The 14331-nt window shown below is 41.3% G+C and overlaps 1 protein-coding gene across 3 annotated transcripts in view; it reads right to left on the reverse strand.

The window, feature by feature from the left end:
* Positions 1–257: 257 nt before the first annotated feature.
* Positions 258–14331, reverse strand: part of LOC139276000 (glutamate receptor ionotropic, kainate 1) — a 519919-nt gene continuing 505845 nt past the window's right edge. For all 3 annotated transcript variants that reach the window (XM_070893316.1, XM_070893319.1, XM_070893320.1), the window contains one exon: positions 258–1164. In XM_070893316.1, coding sequence (XP_070749417.1) covers positions 1009–1164 — 156 coding nt within the window. In that variant the 3' untranslated portion in view covers positions 258–1008. The remainder of the gene's footprint in view (positions 1165–14331) is intronic.

Below are 14331 nucleotides of genomic sequence, written 5' to 3' on the forward strand. Positions count from 1 at the left end.
TTAAGTGTTCTACCACCTTTTGTGTATTATTCTGTGATTCTTTGAACCCAAGTGTTCATTCATAAAAAAAAACTATCTGAACATATTGAGGTAGCACAAACAGATTCTTGAAAAGACATCAATGTTTTATTCAGGAAACAAATAAAAACAGATTAAATCAAGGCTTAAATGGTAGAAACACCAAAACTCAAAAGTGATCATTTGAATTCTTATGCATCTAAACTTAAGAACCATTAACTAAACAGTGTAGGTGAGTGAATCTGTAGTTCACTTGTACACGGTTTACACGTTCCCACAATGAAGTAAAGTCCAATGAATAACTCGACCTAGTTATTACAAAGTAAGATTTCCAACAGGGCCATCTGTGGGGTGATGCATGCTCCAGAGGCAAGGCAGTGAACACCCAGATCATTCTGCTTTGGGTGAAAAACAGGAGATTGCACTTAGCAAACATCATGTGAGAGCATAAGGATCTGCAGTTCCCGGATTTTGTAGGAGTGTGCTTGAATAAGTGGAGTGAGTTCAGCAAAAAATTGTATAATTTAAACTCTAGTTTAACCTTGTTGTTTAATAGATGGTCTGCAGCAGCTGTAATGGGGGCAGCGATGATTTGGTAAGAGACGAATGTAATCTTTACGATGTTTCACCATTTAGACTTCAAAAAACTCACTTAGTTGAACATTAAAGCACCAAGAGGAAATGCCTATTCTTACAGCGGCTTCTAGTGCTACAAAGGTACTTGCAAGAAACTAAACTGTCCGTTGCAGTGACCCTTTATATGGCAATATCAGTTAAAACCCCACTATTGCAAATGGAAAAAAAATGATTGATCACAATATTTTTCACATTTTCTTCATTTGATTATTTAGAAAAAAATTCAGTATAAAGAGTTTCTCAATCCCAACACTGCTTTCTGTCAGGAAGTCCAATAATCCATAATATTGTCCATGAGGTAAACAGTATAATTGCAGATAACATCAATGAATCTTATCTGCAGAGTTGTCAACTTCATGTTATTGTCTCTTTTCGTATAATCCGCCTTTGATGACACATGAGGATGCTTGACAGCCCGTATTTTCTTCTGGTTCTGGAATTTTTGTTCAGTTTTTTGTGACACCGAAGTGAAACACGAAGCTCCTCGATCACTGTGCTGAATGTAAAGCACTGAGAAATAAGAGCATGAAGAAATTATTTTCACTGGACATCACTATATAATGTATTGCAAGCCTCATGTCTGTACACGCTTCTTGTCAACTTATTCCATTATAAATTTCCATATCCATAATCATAATGGAAACTGCCTATGTAAAGTTGTCACATTGTAATGACACCTTCCCACCAGTGATGGCACTGTAGCCTATGTGCTGGTTCCCCAGACTGGTGCTACAAAGAAATCTTTGGTCACAACTCCCCATGTGCGGTGCCACAGGAGATCAACCAGTAACCTTACATTTCATGTAAGATATTATTTATTACTGATAATGTATTATTGGAGTGAGCCTTAGCTCAATGGTAGCATTCCCGCCTCTGAGTCAGAAGACCACTCCAGACACCCCCAGCAAGTGGAGCCAAGAGTTCCGGTCTCTGAATACTGGGTTGACATCCAGCAGATACTTGCATCTCCCCCCATTGCATCTAACTGGTCCCCCAGGTCAGGCTAAAGGCACACCTCATTAAAAAAAGGAGTCTTGGTTACGGAAACAACCCAGAGCATGTTCTGCCAAATGTAGAAAAAGGAATAGCATAGAATGAAGAAAAAGAAAATGTAGCAATCAAACAAATTATGCAAAGACCAGTTCTGTACAAACTTCATATTTTTAGATGAAATAATGCAGAGCAACGTTTATTTTTGACAATATAATTCTCCTTTTGTTCTTACTAGTACTGATTAACCACCCATTATGTGCTATCCTCCTGGAACAGCAAGATGACCCAGCAGGCAAATATCGCCACATATACCAATGCTGATTCTTTTGACCCTGCTAGAAGACATGCTTGGGCAAAACCAGAAGTGGTCTCCCTTGGCCAGTTCACCCCTCTTCCTGTAGATGGCCTCACCAAGATGGCTGAAATTCCTACCCCCCCTGCCAGGAAAACTTCAGTGTGAATGTCAGATAAAAACTTGGATTTATTCTGGTATTTGGTATCCTGTTTGAGAATTTTGTCTTGCACTATACTGGATTGCTTCAAAAAAAAATATTAAATTGCATTAAAAGTAGAAAGTATAACATTACTATGAACAAGCAGTATTTGAATACATTTTTAATAAGCCATAATCATTTTTAATTTTAAAAACATCAAGGTACTTAGGATATGAAGTATTTATCATCATTACCCCCATTATCAGCCTGACATGCTCTGTATTTCTGCACAGGATTATATTGGTGTATAATTAAGTGTCTAACATAACTTTGGATAATGAGGCAGATCCAAACAGCAGGGAACCAACTCAGAATAAAGCAAGGCCCATGACTATGGGGACATTTTAGAATAACTACAATGTTCATAAAGATGTGAGATGATGGATTTCTTGGAGACTGAATGTGACAGGATTGGGGAAAAAAATCACAGAAAGGATCGATGACATACACTTGGATGTGGTTGGGTCATGTGCTCAGATTGTTCAAGCAGGCACATAAAGCAGGGTCCAGTGACTTTGGGGATTATAACATTGTTTTACAAATATACTCTCAAAGTTATAACTGCAGAGAAATTGAACTGTGATTATAATTGCAGATTTCAAGTTAAAAGGTTGGCAATACTTAGCTTCTGCCAGTTTAGATGAGAAGAACTGACAAGGCCACTGGCCTTGCTTCTTCTGAATGACGAATTGTACTAAACAACTGGCATTACATCATTTTGTGTCTATTTTGTAGTGAAGATGCCAAACCAATGACTGAGGATCTTTCAGAATCTTTGTTTAGTTACATTTTTATTCATGTGTACAGAATTAAAGATGATGAAAATCTGAGCGTGCTTACAACAGAAGCTCGTATCTACCAGGAAAAACTAAAGTTAGTGGGGCATTTTTCAAAAATCTTGACAACGTATGAAATTGTATGAGGAAAGAAGTATTTTATAAACACTATGAGAGATCATTTTGGAAATCTGACTTCAGATCAGTGGGATCTAGTATTTTTTTCCACACAATTGTCTGCTCCTTTTCTAATGAACATAGCATGATTATACATAGTGCCAATTCTTTCAATATAAAAGTGGCATGACTATCCATGTGTTTCTTACAAGACCTCTCTAAGGGAAAAAGGACACTCCAATGAGAACATTTAACTATCAAAATATGCACTCTTGTGGAAAGGTTTAGAGCTTGAATCTCTGAAAGGCAAATAAATAGTTTGTTTATAAATTAAGTTTGGTGAAATTACAGTGACGTGCTTGGCTCAGTTAGTGGCACTTTTAAGAACATAAGAACATAAGAAATAGGAGCAGGAGTAGGCCATACGGTCCCTCGAGCCTGCTCCGCCATTTAATACGATCATGGCTGATCCGATCATGGATTCAGGTCCACTTCCCTGCCCACTCCCCATAACCCCTTATTTCCTTATTGTTTAAGAAACTGTCTATTTCTGTCAAATTTATTCAATATCCCAGCTTCCACAGCTCTCTGACACAGTGAATTCCACAGATCCACAACCCTCTGAGAGAAGAAATTTCTCCTCATCTCAGTTTTAAATGGGCAGCCCCTTATTCTAAGATTATGCCCTCTAGTTCTAGTCTCCCCCATCGGTGGAAACATCCTCTCTGCATCCACCTTGCCAAGCCCCCTCATAAGCTTATATGTTTCAATAAGATCACCTCTCATTCTTCTGAATTCCAATGAGTAGAGGTCCAACCTACTCAACCTTTCATCATAAGTCAACTCCCTCATCTCTGGAATCAACCTAGTGAACCTTCTCTGAACTGCCTCCAAAGCAAGTATATCCTTTCGTAAATATGGAAACCAAAACTGCACGCAGTATTCCAGGTGTGGCCTCACCAATACCCTATACAACTGTAGCAAGATTTCCCTGCTTTTATACTCCATCCCCTTTGCAATAAAGGCCAAGATTCCATTGGATTTCCTGATCACTTGCTGTACCTGCATACTATCCTTCTGTGTTTCAAACTGCCCTCTGAGGCAGAAGGTTGTGGGTTCAAATTCCATTCTGGGGCTAGACCACAGAATAGGCTGATACTGCAGTTCTGCACTGAGGGAGTGTCAGAGATGCTGTCTTTCAGATCAGACGTTAATTGAAGGCGTCCCTGGCTGTTCAGGTGTCTGTAAATGGCCCCATGGTACTTTTTAAATGGGAGCAGGACATTCTTCTGGTGTCCTGGCTAGCACGTGCCACAACCATAAAACTCATTAATTGGTGATTTATTTAATTTGTTGGACCTTTGCTCTATGTAAATTGGCCGCTTCATTTCCTTATATGACAACAATGACTACACTTCAAAAATAATGAATTGACTCTAAAGCAGTCTGGGACAAAATAAGACACTGTATTAAATGCAGGTTAGTTTAACATTGACTCAAAAGGGCAAGAAATGAATCTAGAGAACAGTAGAAAATAGCTGGGAAAAGCAATTTTTGTTTGCATTAGGAGTCAAGGGTCAGTCAGGGAACAAATAAGACCATTGCAGGATGACTTGGGGCAGAAATGCCCAACAGATACTTTATTCTGTTTTTAACCATGACAAGGTTGGATCTGCCCCTTACCGAGTAGATACGGCTAAACAAGATAACAAGGGGATTGGAGCTAGTTAAATTGAAAGGATACTAGGGAGAAAAAAATGGCAGGCTTAATTTATCCTAGGGTGCAAAAATAAATGATAGAAGTCTTATAATGATTCCCTGGTATTTATTTTCAATAGCTCACTGAGATCTGGCATAGTGACAGATGATTAGAGCAAAGCATGTGTAGTATCCTTATTCCAAAAAAAGGGATTAAAGTCAAACCTGGAGAAGTATGGCCCAATTAATCTAATCTGAGGGAAAGACAATGGAAAGTATCATCATGAATATTATAAATCGAGATTATGGGGGATATCCTCCAGCCCCCGAAAAATACTTTGACCTGCTGTCGACCCGTGTTTGGCCCCTTACCTTTTATCTTTTGCTTCACCCAGGTGAGGGAGAAGGGGGGGTTGGTGTATGGCAGTGAAATCTGTCAAAGATGGGGGTGAGGACATATGATTCCGATGGACGTTTCTTCCCTCGACATATAAATTATTTTATTTTCAAGATACTGAAAGGTGCTTTCCCCGTTGCTTAAATTGGTAGGGATGACAAGTAGGCACTATACATTTGTAAAAGCAAATCCAAATCATCTTTTATGTTTAGTCAAATGAATTTAGTTGCTTTACCCTACTCGGAATATTAGTGTACTAAAAACAGAAAATGCTGGGAATACTCAGCAGGTCAGGCTGCATCTGGAGAGAGAAACAGAGTTAACATATCTGGTCATCGACCTTCTTTTTCCATAGATGCTGCCTGACCTGCTGAGTATTTCCAGCATTTTCAGTTTTTATTTCAGATTTCCAGCATCCACAGTATTTCACTTTGTGTAAGTAATGTACTGTTGTCAGCGTACAAGTTAAAAAGACAGAAAGGATAGTTATTTGAATATTGCATTAATTACTATTGAATCCATCCAACAAATATGTCAAATGAAGGTTTAAAATATAAACGGATGCCCAGAAACTAATCTACTACATAAATTAAATGCAAAATTGGAAATTCAGTAAGCAAAGGTTTAGAAACTTATCAAATATTATTTTATCCCATCTATGTTGGAGATGCAGAACAACTTAGAGCTATTTACTTACGAGTAGTAACACTGATCTCACTGGCATTGGTCCCCAGAATTAAAATATCTAGAGGCTCTAAACTAACAGTTCTTGGGATGGCTCCACTGTCTTTAGATATGTACTGCAAAAACTCAATAGGTCTCAGTTTTCAGTGAAGACAAATAATTGTTACTCATTGCTGGAATAGTGAAAACTGAGCCCTTTTAAATCAGCTGGAGGAATTTTTGACTTGTCACATTAATCAAAGACCTACGGGGTGAAATTGCCCTTTTTTATAGACCCATTAGTGCCTCCGGGGGGCACTAATGGGGCGCAATGAGGTTATCAGGCAGGGGAAGGGGTTGATAGCACCTCGGGGGAAATTGCCCCAGAGGTTTAGGGGCGATGTACCGTTAGCGCTGCACCATGCGCCGATGATATCATCGCCGAGCACGCTGACCTGCTCCGACCCCTTTGTCCCGTGGGCAGCGAGGATGGTGCCGGTCGATCTCAATGCCAGCTTCACGGGTCACGAAGCTGGCGGACATCTGCCACCGGAGTGCCTCTTAAAAGGTAGGCCATTTGAGCCATGGGCCGCCATATTTTTCTGTCACCTGACTCTTCTGTTGGCCTGACAATGGTAGCCCTTGCCTTGACCGGGCCGCCATCCTGCAGCCCAGCACTCCGTTATGGGTGCCGGGCTGTTGGCCCAGTCGAGGGCGCCCTGTGGTCCAGTGGCGGCCACCAAAGGGACTGCAGGGCATGCAGCGGCCTTCCCCTTTAATTGAAAGGGAGGGGTGTTCTGTCACATAGCGCTCACGTTGCCACTCGGAGAAGGTTGTGGCTTCAAGCCCCATTGCAGATAATCGCGTGCAGAATCCAGGCTGGCACTTCAATGCAGTCCTCAGCAATGTTACCTTTAATTTGTTTTGGGTTTGTGGCCCATTCAAAATATGGCGCATGTGTGGTTTTCCCCATTTAAATGCCGGTGAGCCAGCTGCATGGGAGCTTCAGAGCGGAAAGTGAACATTGGTATTGAGGGAATGCTGCACTGTCGGAGTTTCCATCTTTCAGGTGAGATGTTAAACTGAGGCCCCTCTCAGTAGAATGTAAAAGGCCCCAAGGTACTACTTCAAAGAAGAGCAGGGCAGTTCTTCCGGTGTCCTGGTCCTGAACCAACATCACTAAAACAGATTATCTGGTCACTATCTCACTGTTGTTTGTGGGACATTGCTGTGTCCAAATCGGCTGCCACGCTTCAACAGTGACTGCACTTCAAAAGTAATTCATTGATTGTGAAGCGCTTTGGGACAAAAGGCAAGTTCTTTTCTTTTTGAAACCTAGGACTTGTAGAAACATGAATATTTATATATATATAAATCGATGTTGAATGTTGAATTAGTAACACAAGGAAAGAATTTCAGAAATTTGGTGCAAGGAGAAAAATTTCAGTCAAACCATGAGAACCAAAAGCAAAAGGACGTGTGAGCCAAACCAAAGTGGCAGGCACCAGTGAAACAAAAAATGAAAATACAAACACAAGAGGAGACAATTACCCACACCCTAACCTAGCTTTTGAGAGTGACATGCTCTGTCGAGGAATGCATCTTTTCCCTGAACAAGTAATTCTCCCAAAACAATTCCTTTTAGCAGTAAGGAGAATTTTCCTATTTCGGAGCCTCAAAAGATGGCAGAACAGCTCTGTGAAAGTGTGAGGATTATCCACATGGCTATTTTGAAGGCATCTTCTAAAGTGACATTTAAAATTATTAACATTGTGCCCGCTGAACAGCCTTTCATTTTGTTAGGGGGATTGTCTCCCTGCTAGTTCATAGGTGTGAAACATACATTTCACCAATTAGTAATCATTCTTTAATTTGTGAGATTTACCGTGAGTTTTGTCAACACAAGTAACTGAATTTTCTGTACACATCTACATGGTTAAGATTGTTCCAACTCTAATTGGTATGGGGCTCATGGGCGGGAACAAAACTGTAAAAGCACCAGTTGGAATAAAAGGAGAGCATACCACATTGAGAGAAAAGCAGTAACTCAAACGTGTTTTAAGAATGTGAAATCTTCACCTAGCCAGGATCGTTATTCCAAAAATTACAGTAAGAATAACTTCTTACAGCTCCAAAAAAATTCTTGGCCTATCTCAGAGGTGAAAGCATAGTGTTCCATATCTTTTCTCCCCGACTTCTGGAACTTTTCCCAACTACTGGGCACCTGTTGCTAGGCCTATTCATCATCATCATCAGCATCATCATAGGCATGTCCCTCGGAATCGAGGAAGACTTGCTTCCATTCTAAATGTGAGTTCTCAGGTGGCTCTACAGTTCAATACAGGAATTACAGTCTCTGTCACAGGTGGGGCAGACAGTGGTTGAAGGAAAGGGTGGGTGTGAAATCTGGTTTGTCGCACGCTTCTTCCACTGCCTGCTCTTGATTTCTGCATGCTCTCGGCGACGAGACTCGAGGTGCTCAGCACCCTCCCGCATGCTCCTCCTCCATTTTGGGTGGTCTTGGGCCAGGGATTCCTAGGTATCGGTGGGGATGCTGCACCCTATCAAGGCTTATTATAAGTTTTGTGGCTGACAAAGTAGAGAGTAAAAGCACATTTTTTAATTTACACCAAACATCTCTATACCTTGGAAGCATAATATGGAAAGTGTCACACTCATGGCTGATGGATCTCCTCTGTTCCTGGCCAGCGCGGGGAATTCAAATTATCTCTTGGTCTTCAAACCTTACCAGATCTAATGAAATTGTCTGTGCTGATGAGTTTGTGTAGCTGAGATATAGAAACATAGAAAATAAGTGCAGGAGTAGGCCATTCGGCCCTTCGAGCCTGCGCCGCCATTCAATGAGTTCATGGCTGAACATGCAACTTCAGTACCCCATTCCTGCTTTCTCGCCATACCCCTTGATCCCCCTAGTAGTAAGGACTACATCTAACTCCTTTTTGAATATATTTAATGAATTGGCCTCAACAACTTTCTGTGGTAGAGAATTCCACAGGTTCACCACTCTCTGGGTGAAGAAGTTTCTCCTCATCTCAGTCCTAAATGGCTTACCCCTTATCCTTAGATTGTGACCCCCGGTTCTGGACTTCCCCAACATTGGGAACATTCTTCCTGTCTAATCCCATCAGAATTTTAAACGTTTCTATGAAGTCCCCTCTCATTCTTCTGAACTCCAGTGAATACAAGCCCAGTTGGTCCAGTCTTTCTTGATAGGTCAGTCCCGCCATCCCGGGAATCAGTCTGGTGAACCTTCGCTGCACTCCCTCAATAGCATATTTGTAACCTGATATGTAACCATATATGTAACCTGAGTTTTAACAGATCACCACTGCTGCCTTATTGTCATTGGTGACATGTGAAATCTCGGGATGGCATTTTATCCAAGAAAAAACCTGCTGATATTATTGTCTATGACAGTCCTAGGTTTTTTGGCTGAAGCTATATTTAGGAATGGGTCCTAAATCAATCTTCATGCTCCATTATATGTCTTGGCATTGCCCAAACAGGTGAGTGCAACAGGTTTATAGTCAGAAAACATCTCAATTCACTTACTGTTGCCTCTTGGATCCATATCCAAAAGCATTAGTCAAGTGAGTGTTTGAAAGCAGTACTGGCTGATTGCTAGGCCAAATTCATGTTCAGAACTTGCTCTATTAGGTGTGTGTGGTCCCTTGGTTGTGTTATGCAGCTTCCCTGTATTTAGAGTTTGTCCAGTTTAGTTGATATGTTCCTCCTTTTGCTCAAAGTGTTCCTGAAAAGTACAACCTTCACCTTTCTCAGCCCGCATACTTTCGCTTCTTGTTTTATAATTTAAATGGAGAAAAATTGCAAAGTGCTGCAGAAGGATCTGGGGGTCCTTGTGCATGAAACACAAAAAGTTAGTATGCAGGTACAACAAGTAATCAGGAAGGCAAATGGAATGTTGGCCTTTATTGCAAGGGGGATGGAGTATAAAAACAGGGAAGTCCTGCTACAACTGTACAGGGTATTGGTGAGGCCACACCTACAGTACTGTGTACAGTTTTGGTCTCTGTATTTAAGGAAGGATATACTTGCATTGAACGCTGTTCAGAGAAGGTTCACTAGGTTGATTCCGGAGATTTGGGCGTTGACTTATGAAGATAGGTTGAGTAGGTTGGGCCTATACTCATTGGCGTTCAGAAGAATGAGAGGTCATCTTATCGAAACATAAAAGATAATGAGGGGGCTCGACAAGGTGGATGCAGAGAGAATATTTCCACTCATAGGGGAAACTAAAACTAGGGGACATAGTCTCAGAATAAGGGGCCGCCCATTTAAAATTGAGATGAGGAGGAATTTCTTCTCTCAGAGGGTTGTAAATCTATAGAATTCTTTGCCCCAGAGAGCTGTGAAGGCTGGGTCATTGAATATATTTAAGGCGGAGATAGACAGATTTTTGAGTGATAAGGGAATAAAGGGTTATGGGGCGCGGGCAGGGAAGTGGAGCTGAGTCCGTGATCAGATCAGCCATGATCTTATTAAATGGCGGAGCAAGCTCAAGGAGCCAGGCGGACTACTCCTGCTCCTATTTCTTATGTTCTTATGTTTGATGACAAAATTATTTTGAACTTGTTAGGGTGTCCATAGCTTCCAGACTAGAGTATGCAGAAAGAGTCACATCTTGTTGGAACACACTATAGAATGAATCTCTTCTATGTAAGTCATCTTCTGGATTCGTTTGACCCAGACGCTTTTGCTTTATTCCATCGTAGACAATCCCTCGAAATCGAGGAAGACTTGCTTTCACTCTAAAAGTGAGTTCTCAGGTGACTGTACAGTCCAATACGGGAATTACAGTCTCTGTCACAGGTGGGACACACAGTCATTGAAGGAAAGGGTGGGTGTGGAGTCTGGTTTGCCGCACGCTCCTTCCGCTGCCTGGGCTCGTTTTCTGCATGCACTTGGCGACGAGACTCGAGGTGCTCAGCACCCTCCCGGATGCTCTTCCTCCACTTAGGGCGGTCTTTAACCAGGGATTCCCAAGTATCGGTGGGGATGTTGCATTTTATCAAGGAGGCGTTGAGGGTGTCCTTGAAATGTTTCCTCTGCCTATCTGGGGATCGCTTGCCATGTAAGAGTTCTGAGTAGAACGCTTGCTTTGGAAGTCTTGTGTCGGACATGCGAACAATGTGGCTCACCCAATGGAGCTGGTCGAGTGCGGTCAGTGCTTCGATGCTGGGGATGTTGGCTTCATCGAGAACACTGACGTTGGTATGTCTATCCTCCCAGGGAATTTGCAGGATTTTGCGGAGGCATCATTGGTGGTATTTCTCCAGTAATTTGAGGTGTCTACTGTATAATGGTCCACGTCTCTGAGCCATACAGGAGAGTGGGTATCACTACAACCCTGTAGACCATAAGCTTGGTGCCAGATTTGAGGGCCTGATCGCTGAACACTCTTTTCCTCAGATGACCGAAGGCTGCGCTGGCATACTGGAGACGGTGTTGGACCTCGTCGTCGATGTCTGCCCTTGCTGATAGTAGGCTCCCGAGGTATGGAAAGTGGTCCATGTTGTACAAGGCTATGCCATGGATTTTGATGACTGGGGGCAGTGCTGTGTGGTGGGGTCAGGTTGGTGGTGGACCTTTGTCTTACAGATGTTTAGTGTAAGGCCCATGCTTTCGTATGCCTTAGTGAAGATGTTCAGCCTCTGAATGTGCGCAGACACAAGTGTTGTCCGCGTACTGTAGATCAACATATGAATACGACGTATCCCATATGAATAGCATAAGTAACTCTGGAAACCATTTCTGGAACAGGCTCTAAGACTATGTCAGATCATCTCTTCCCTATCCCCCCACAGCTGCCATTACAACAGTGATTGCTCTTCAAAAGCACTTAATTGGCTGTAAAGTGCTTTCGAATGCCCTGAGGTCATGAAAGGCACTGATATAAATTCTTTTCGTGGATGTCTGTCTCGGGTGATTTTGTCACTTTACAGTTGAATACACTAAAGGTAGATTTCTTTAGGTCTGCTGATGTTGCAATTTCTTCAGCTTTGAACTGGAATTTCTCCTTTCTATTTTCATGTCAGGGCTGCACTAGTCAACACCACCTCATTATGAAATTTAAAATGGAATACATTGAAACTTTAGGACCATTTCTATTCTTTTGTGGAGCCTACCTTGTCTGTCTGCTAGCACAATGGGTTGGAGGTATTCAACTAGAAATCCTAGCTCTTATAGAATTGGCATTGTCGGTTTTGCCAGGCTGGTAGTTCTGGTGCACACCATCACCATCCTCCCTAATCATGGAAACTTGCTTGTTGAGATGCAGGCCACAGTTATTGTGGCATTACGAATGTCACTGGTGCTTTGAACTCGGAATTTGGATATGGCTCTGATGCATGCACTTTTTAGTCTGTGATGTTTGATCATGGCTATTGCTAACCTAAATGGAGAGATACCCACAGTAGTGATCATTGAAGCATTTTAGCTTCTGCTTATTTAAGGGATCGTCAAAAGAAAACTCAAAGACAATGAACATCAATGTCGCACTCCTAATGTGGATTCCATATGCTCAAATGATTTTCCCCATTAGAATGATGGTGGTAGAAAGTGGATAAATTGTGTTATTCTACGCATTTGATGGATTGAAGTCATTCAGGAAGCAATGTTTTCTTGGATTTTATGATATTTTGTAATCTTTCAAGCATTACTTTTTCAGCCGCCTTTCGTATTTTGATTTGTTACAGTCCAAGTGTCAGGCGTTGGAAATACTAACTGATTGTAACCACTAAATGGCAGAAACTGCCTTCCTGTATTTTTGCATCTTAGAAATCCAGGACTTGGTATAGATTAAAATAAATGAAAAATTAAGAAGATAAGAACTTTTGGGAACAGGTAAGAGCAATTAGCCCCAACAAAAACCTCTATTTCTGATAGATCTATCTTACTTATTTCTCTTTTCTCCAGAAACACATCTAATTATGCCTTGAAGACACTTATATTTACTGCTTTAATGGCCTTCTCTTATCCAAAATGTTATTATCCTTTGAGTGACGTCTTCTAGCTCCTAACAGCTTGTGAACTACTGGTATTTAAAACCCTCAGCATAATGAACAATTGCCTGAACCAACTTGGTCAATTCTTTGTATTTTTTGCACAATATAATGAAAACTGTCGATATGCTGCATAGAGATTCTCATTTCTCACACTGACATTCACATAAATGTCACAGATAACAAACGGAACAAAATGGATAAGAAAACATTATAAAGAGCTCGAGTCAACTCAGAGGATGGTCATGAAAGGAAAACATATATACTGTGTTCTTGAAGGGATATATTTGCTAAAAATTTCCCCTGAGCTTTGCTGGTTACATATCATCATCATCCATGATAAAGAAAAGAGAATTATAAAAATAACTGTAAACCAACAAATAATATTGACTATGTAGTTTGTGTATACATATGCCATCAGTTCAAACTCCCATCACATTACCTGATGTTGGGGTTGCACTGCATAGAGGTACCTCACTGAAAATTCGTAACACCATGAAAAGTATAAAGATAAACAAACTAAAACCTACCCTAGTTGAAAGTGCTAATACTGGGGGTATTTCTTTGAATAAGCAGGACATGCAGGATTAACTTGTTGCAGTTAGTTATTGCACATGGGTTAAACTATCTGGCTACTTGATAAACATTTTTGCCGAGAATTTCCTCAGGGTTCTCCCGCTCAGCCTCTGTAACTTCGGTGGAAGATCAGCGGAAACCCCATTTACTATCCGAGGCTTCCACCAATCTTCTCCCGAAATTCTGGTGGCTGATCGGGAGAGCCCCGAGGAAATTCCAGCGTTAATAATTAGTGACTCAGCATCACATACTCTTTCTCACAATTTCTTCACTCAGAAGGTTGTGAATTTTTGGAATTCTGTTCCCCAAAGGGCTGTGGATGCTGAGTGGTTGAGTGTATTCAGGCTGAGATGGACTCTGGGGGAATTAATGGATATGGGGATGGGGCAGGAAATGGAGTTGAGGTCGATGATCAGCCATGATCTTATTGAATGGCGGAACAGGCTCGAGGGGTCGTATGGCCTACTCCTGCTCCTAATTCTCATGTTCTGATGTTCTTTGTGTACGTCGTGCTAGAAGCAGATGAATTACTAGCCAATCAACTGTTAATGGACAAAACCATGTTCTGTTCCACATAATGCCACTGAAAAGGAAGTATATCCTAAATGGTAAAATTCTTAAGAGTGGAAGAACATAGAGACCTAGAGGTGCTGATCCATAGATCTTTAAAGGTGGGAATGCAAGTAGAAAAGGCCATATAAAGGGCAAATAGTATTCTGTGTTTTATAGCTAAGGTCATGAAAATAAAAGCAAGGAAGTGGTATTGAATTTGTACAAGACATAGATTAGGCCTCAGTTGGAATATTGCATGTAGTTCTGGGTACTCCACTGAAGGAAGAATATCAGAGATTGAAAAGGATACAGAGAAGATTCACTGGGATTATGCCAGGAGTTTAAGGTAGTAGTTATGAAAAAAGGCT

The sequence above is a fragment of the Pristiophorus japonicus genome, chromosome 11 (genome assembly GCF_044704955.1).
Source record: "Pristiophorus japonicus isolate sPriJap1 chromosome 11, sPriJap1.hap1, whole genome shotgun sequence".
Taxonomy (NCBI): Eukaryota; Metazoa; Chordata; class Chondrichthyes; family Pristiophoridae; genus Pristiophorus; species Pristiophorus japonicus.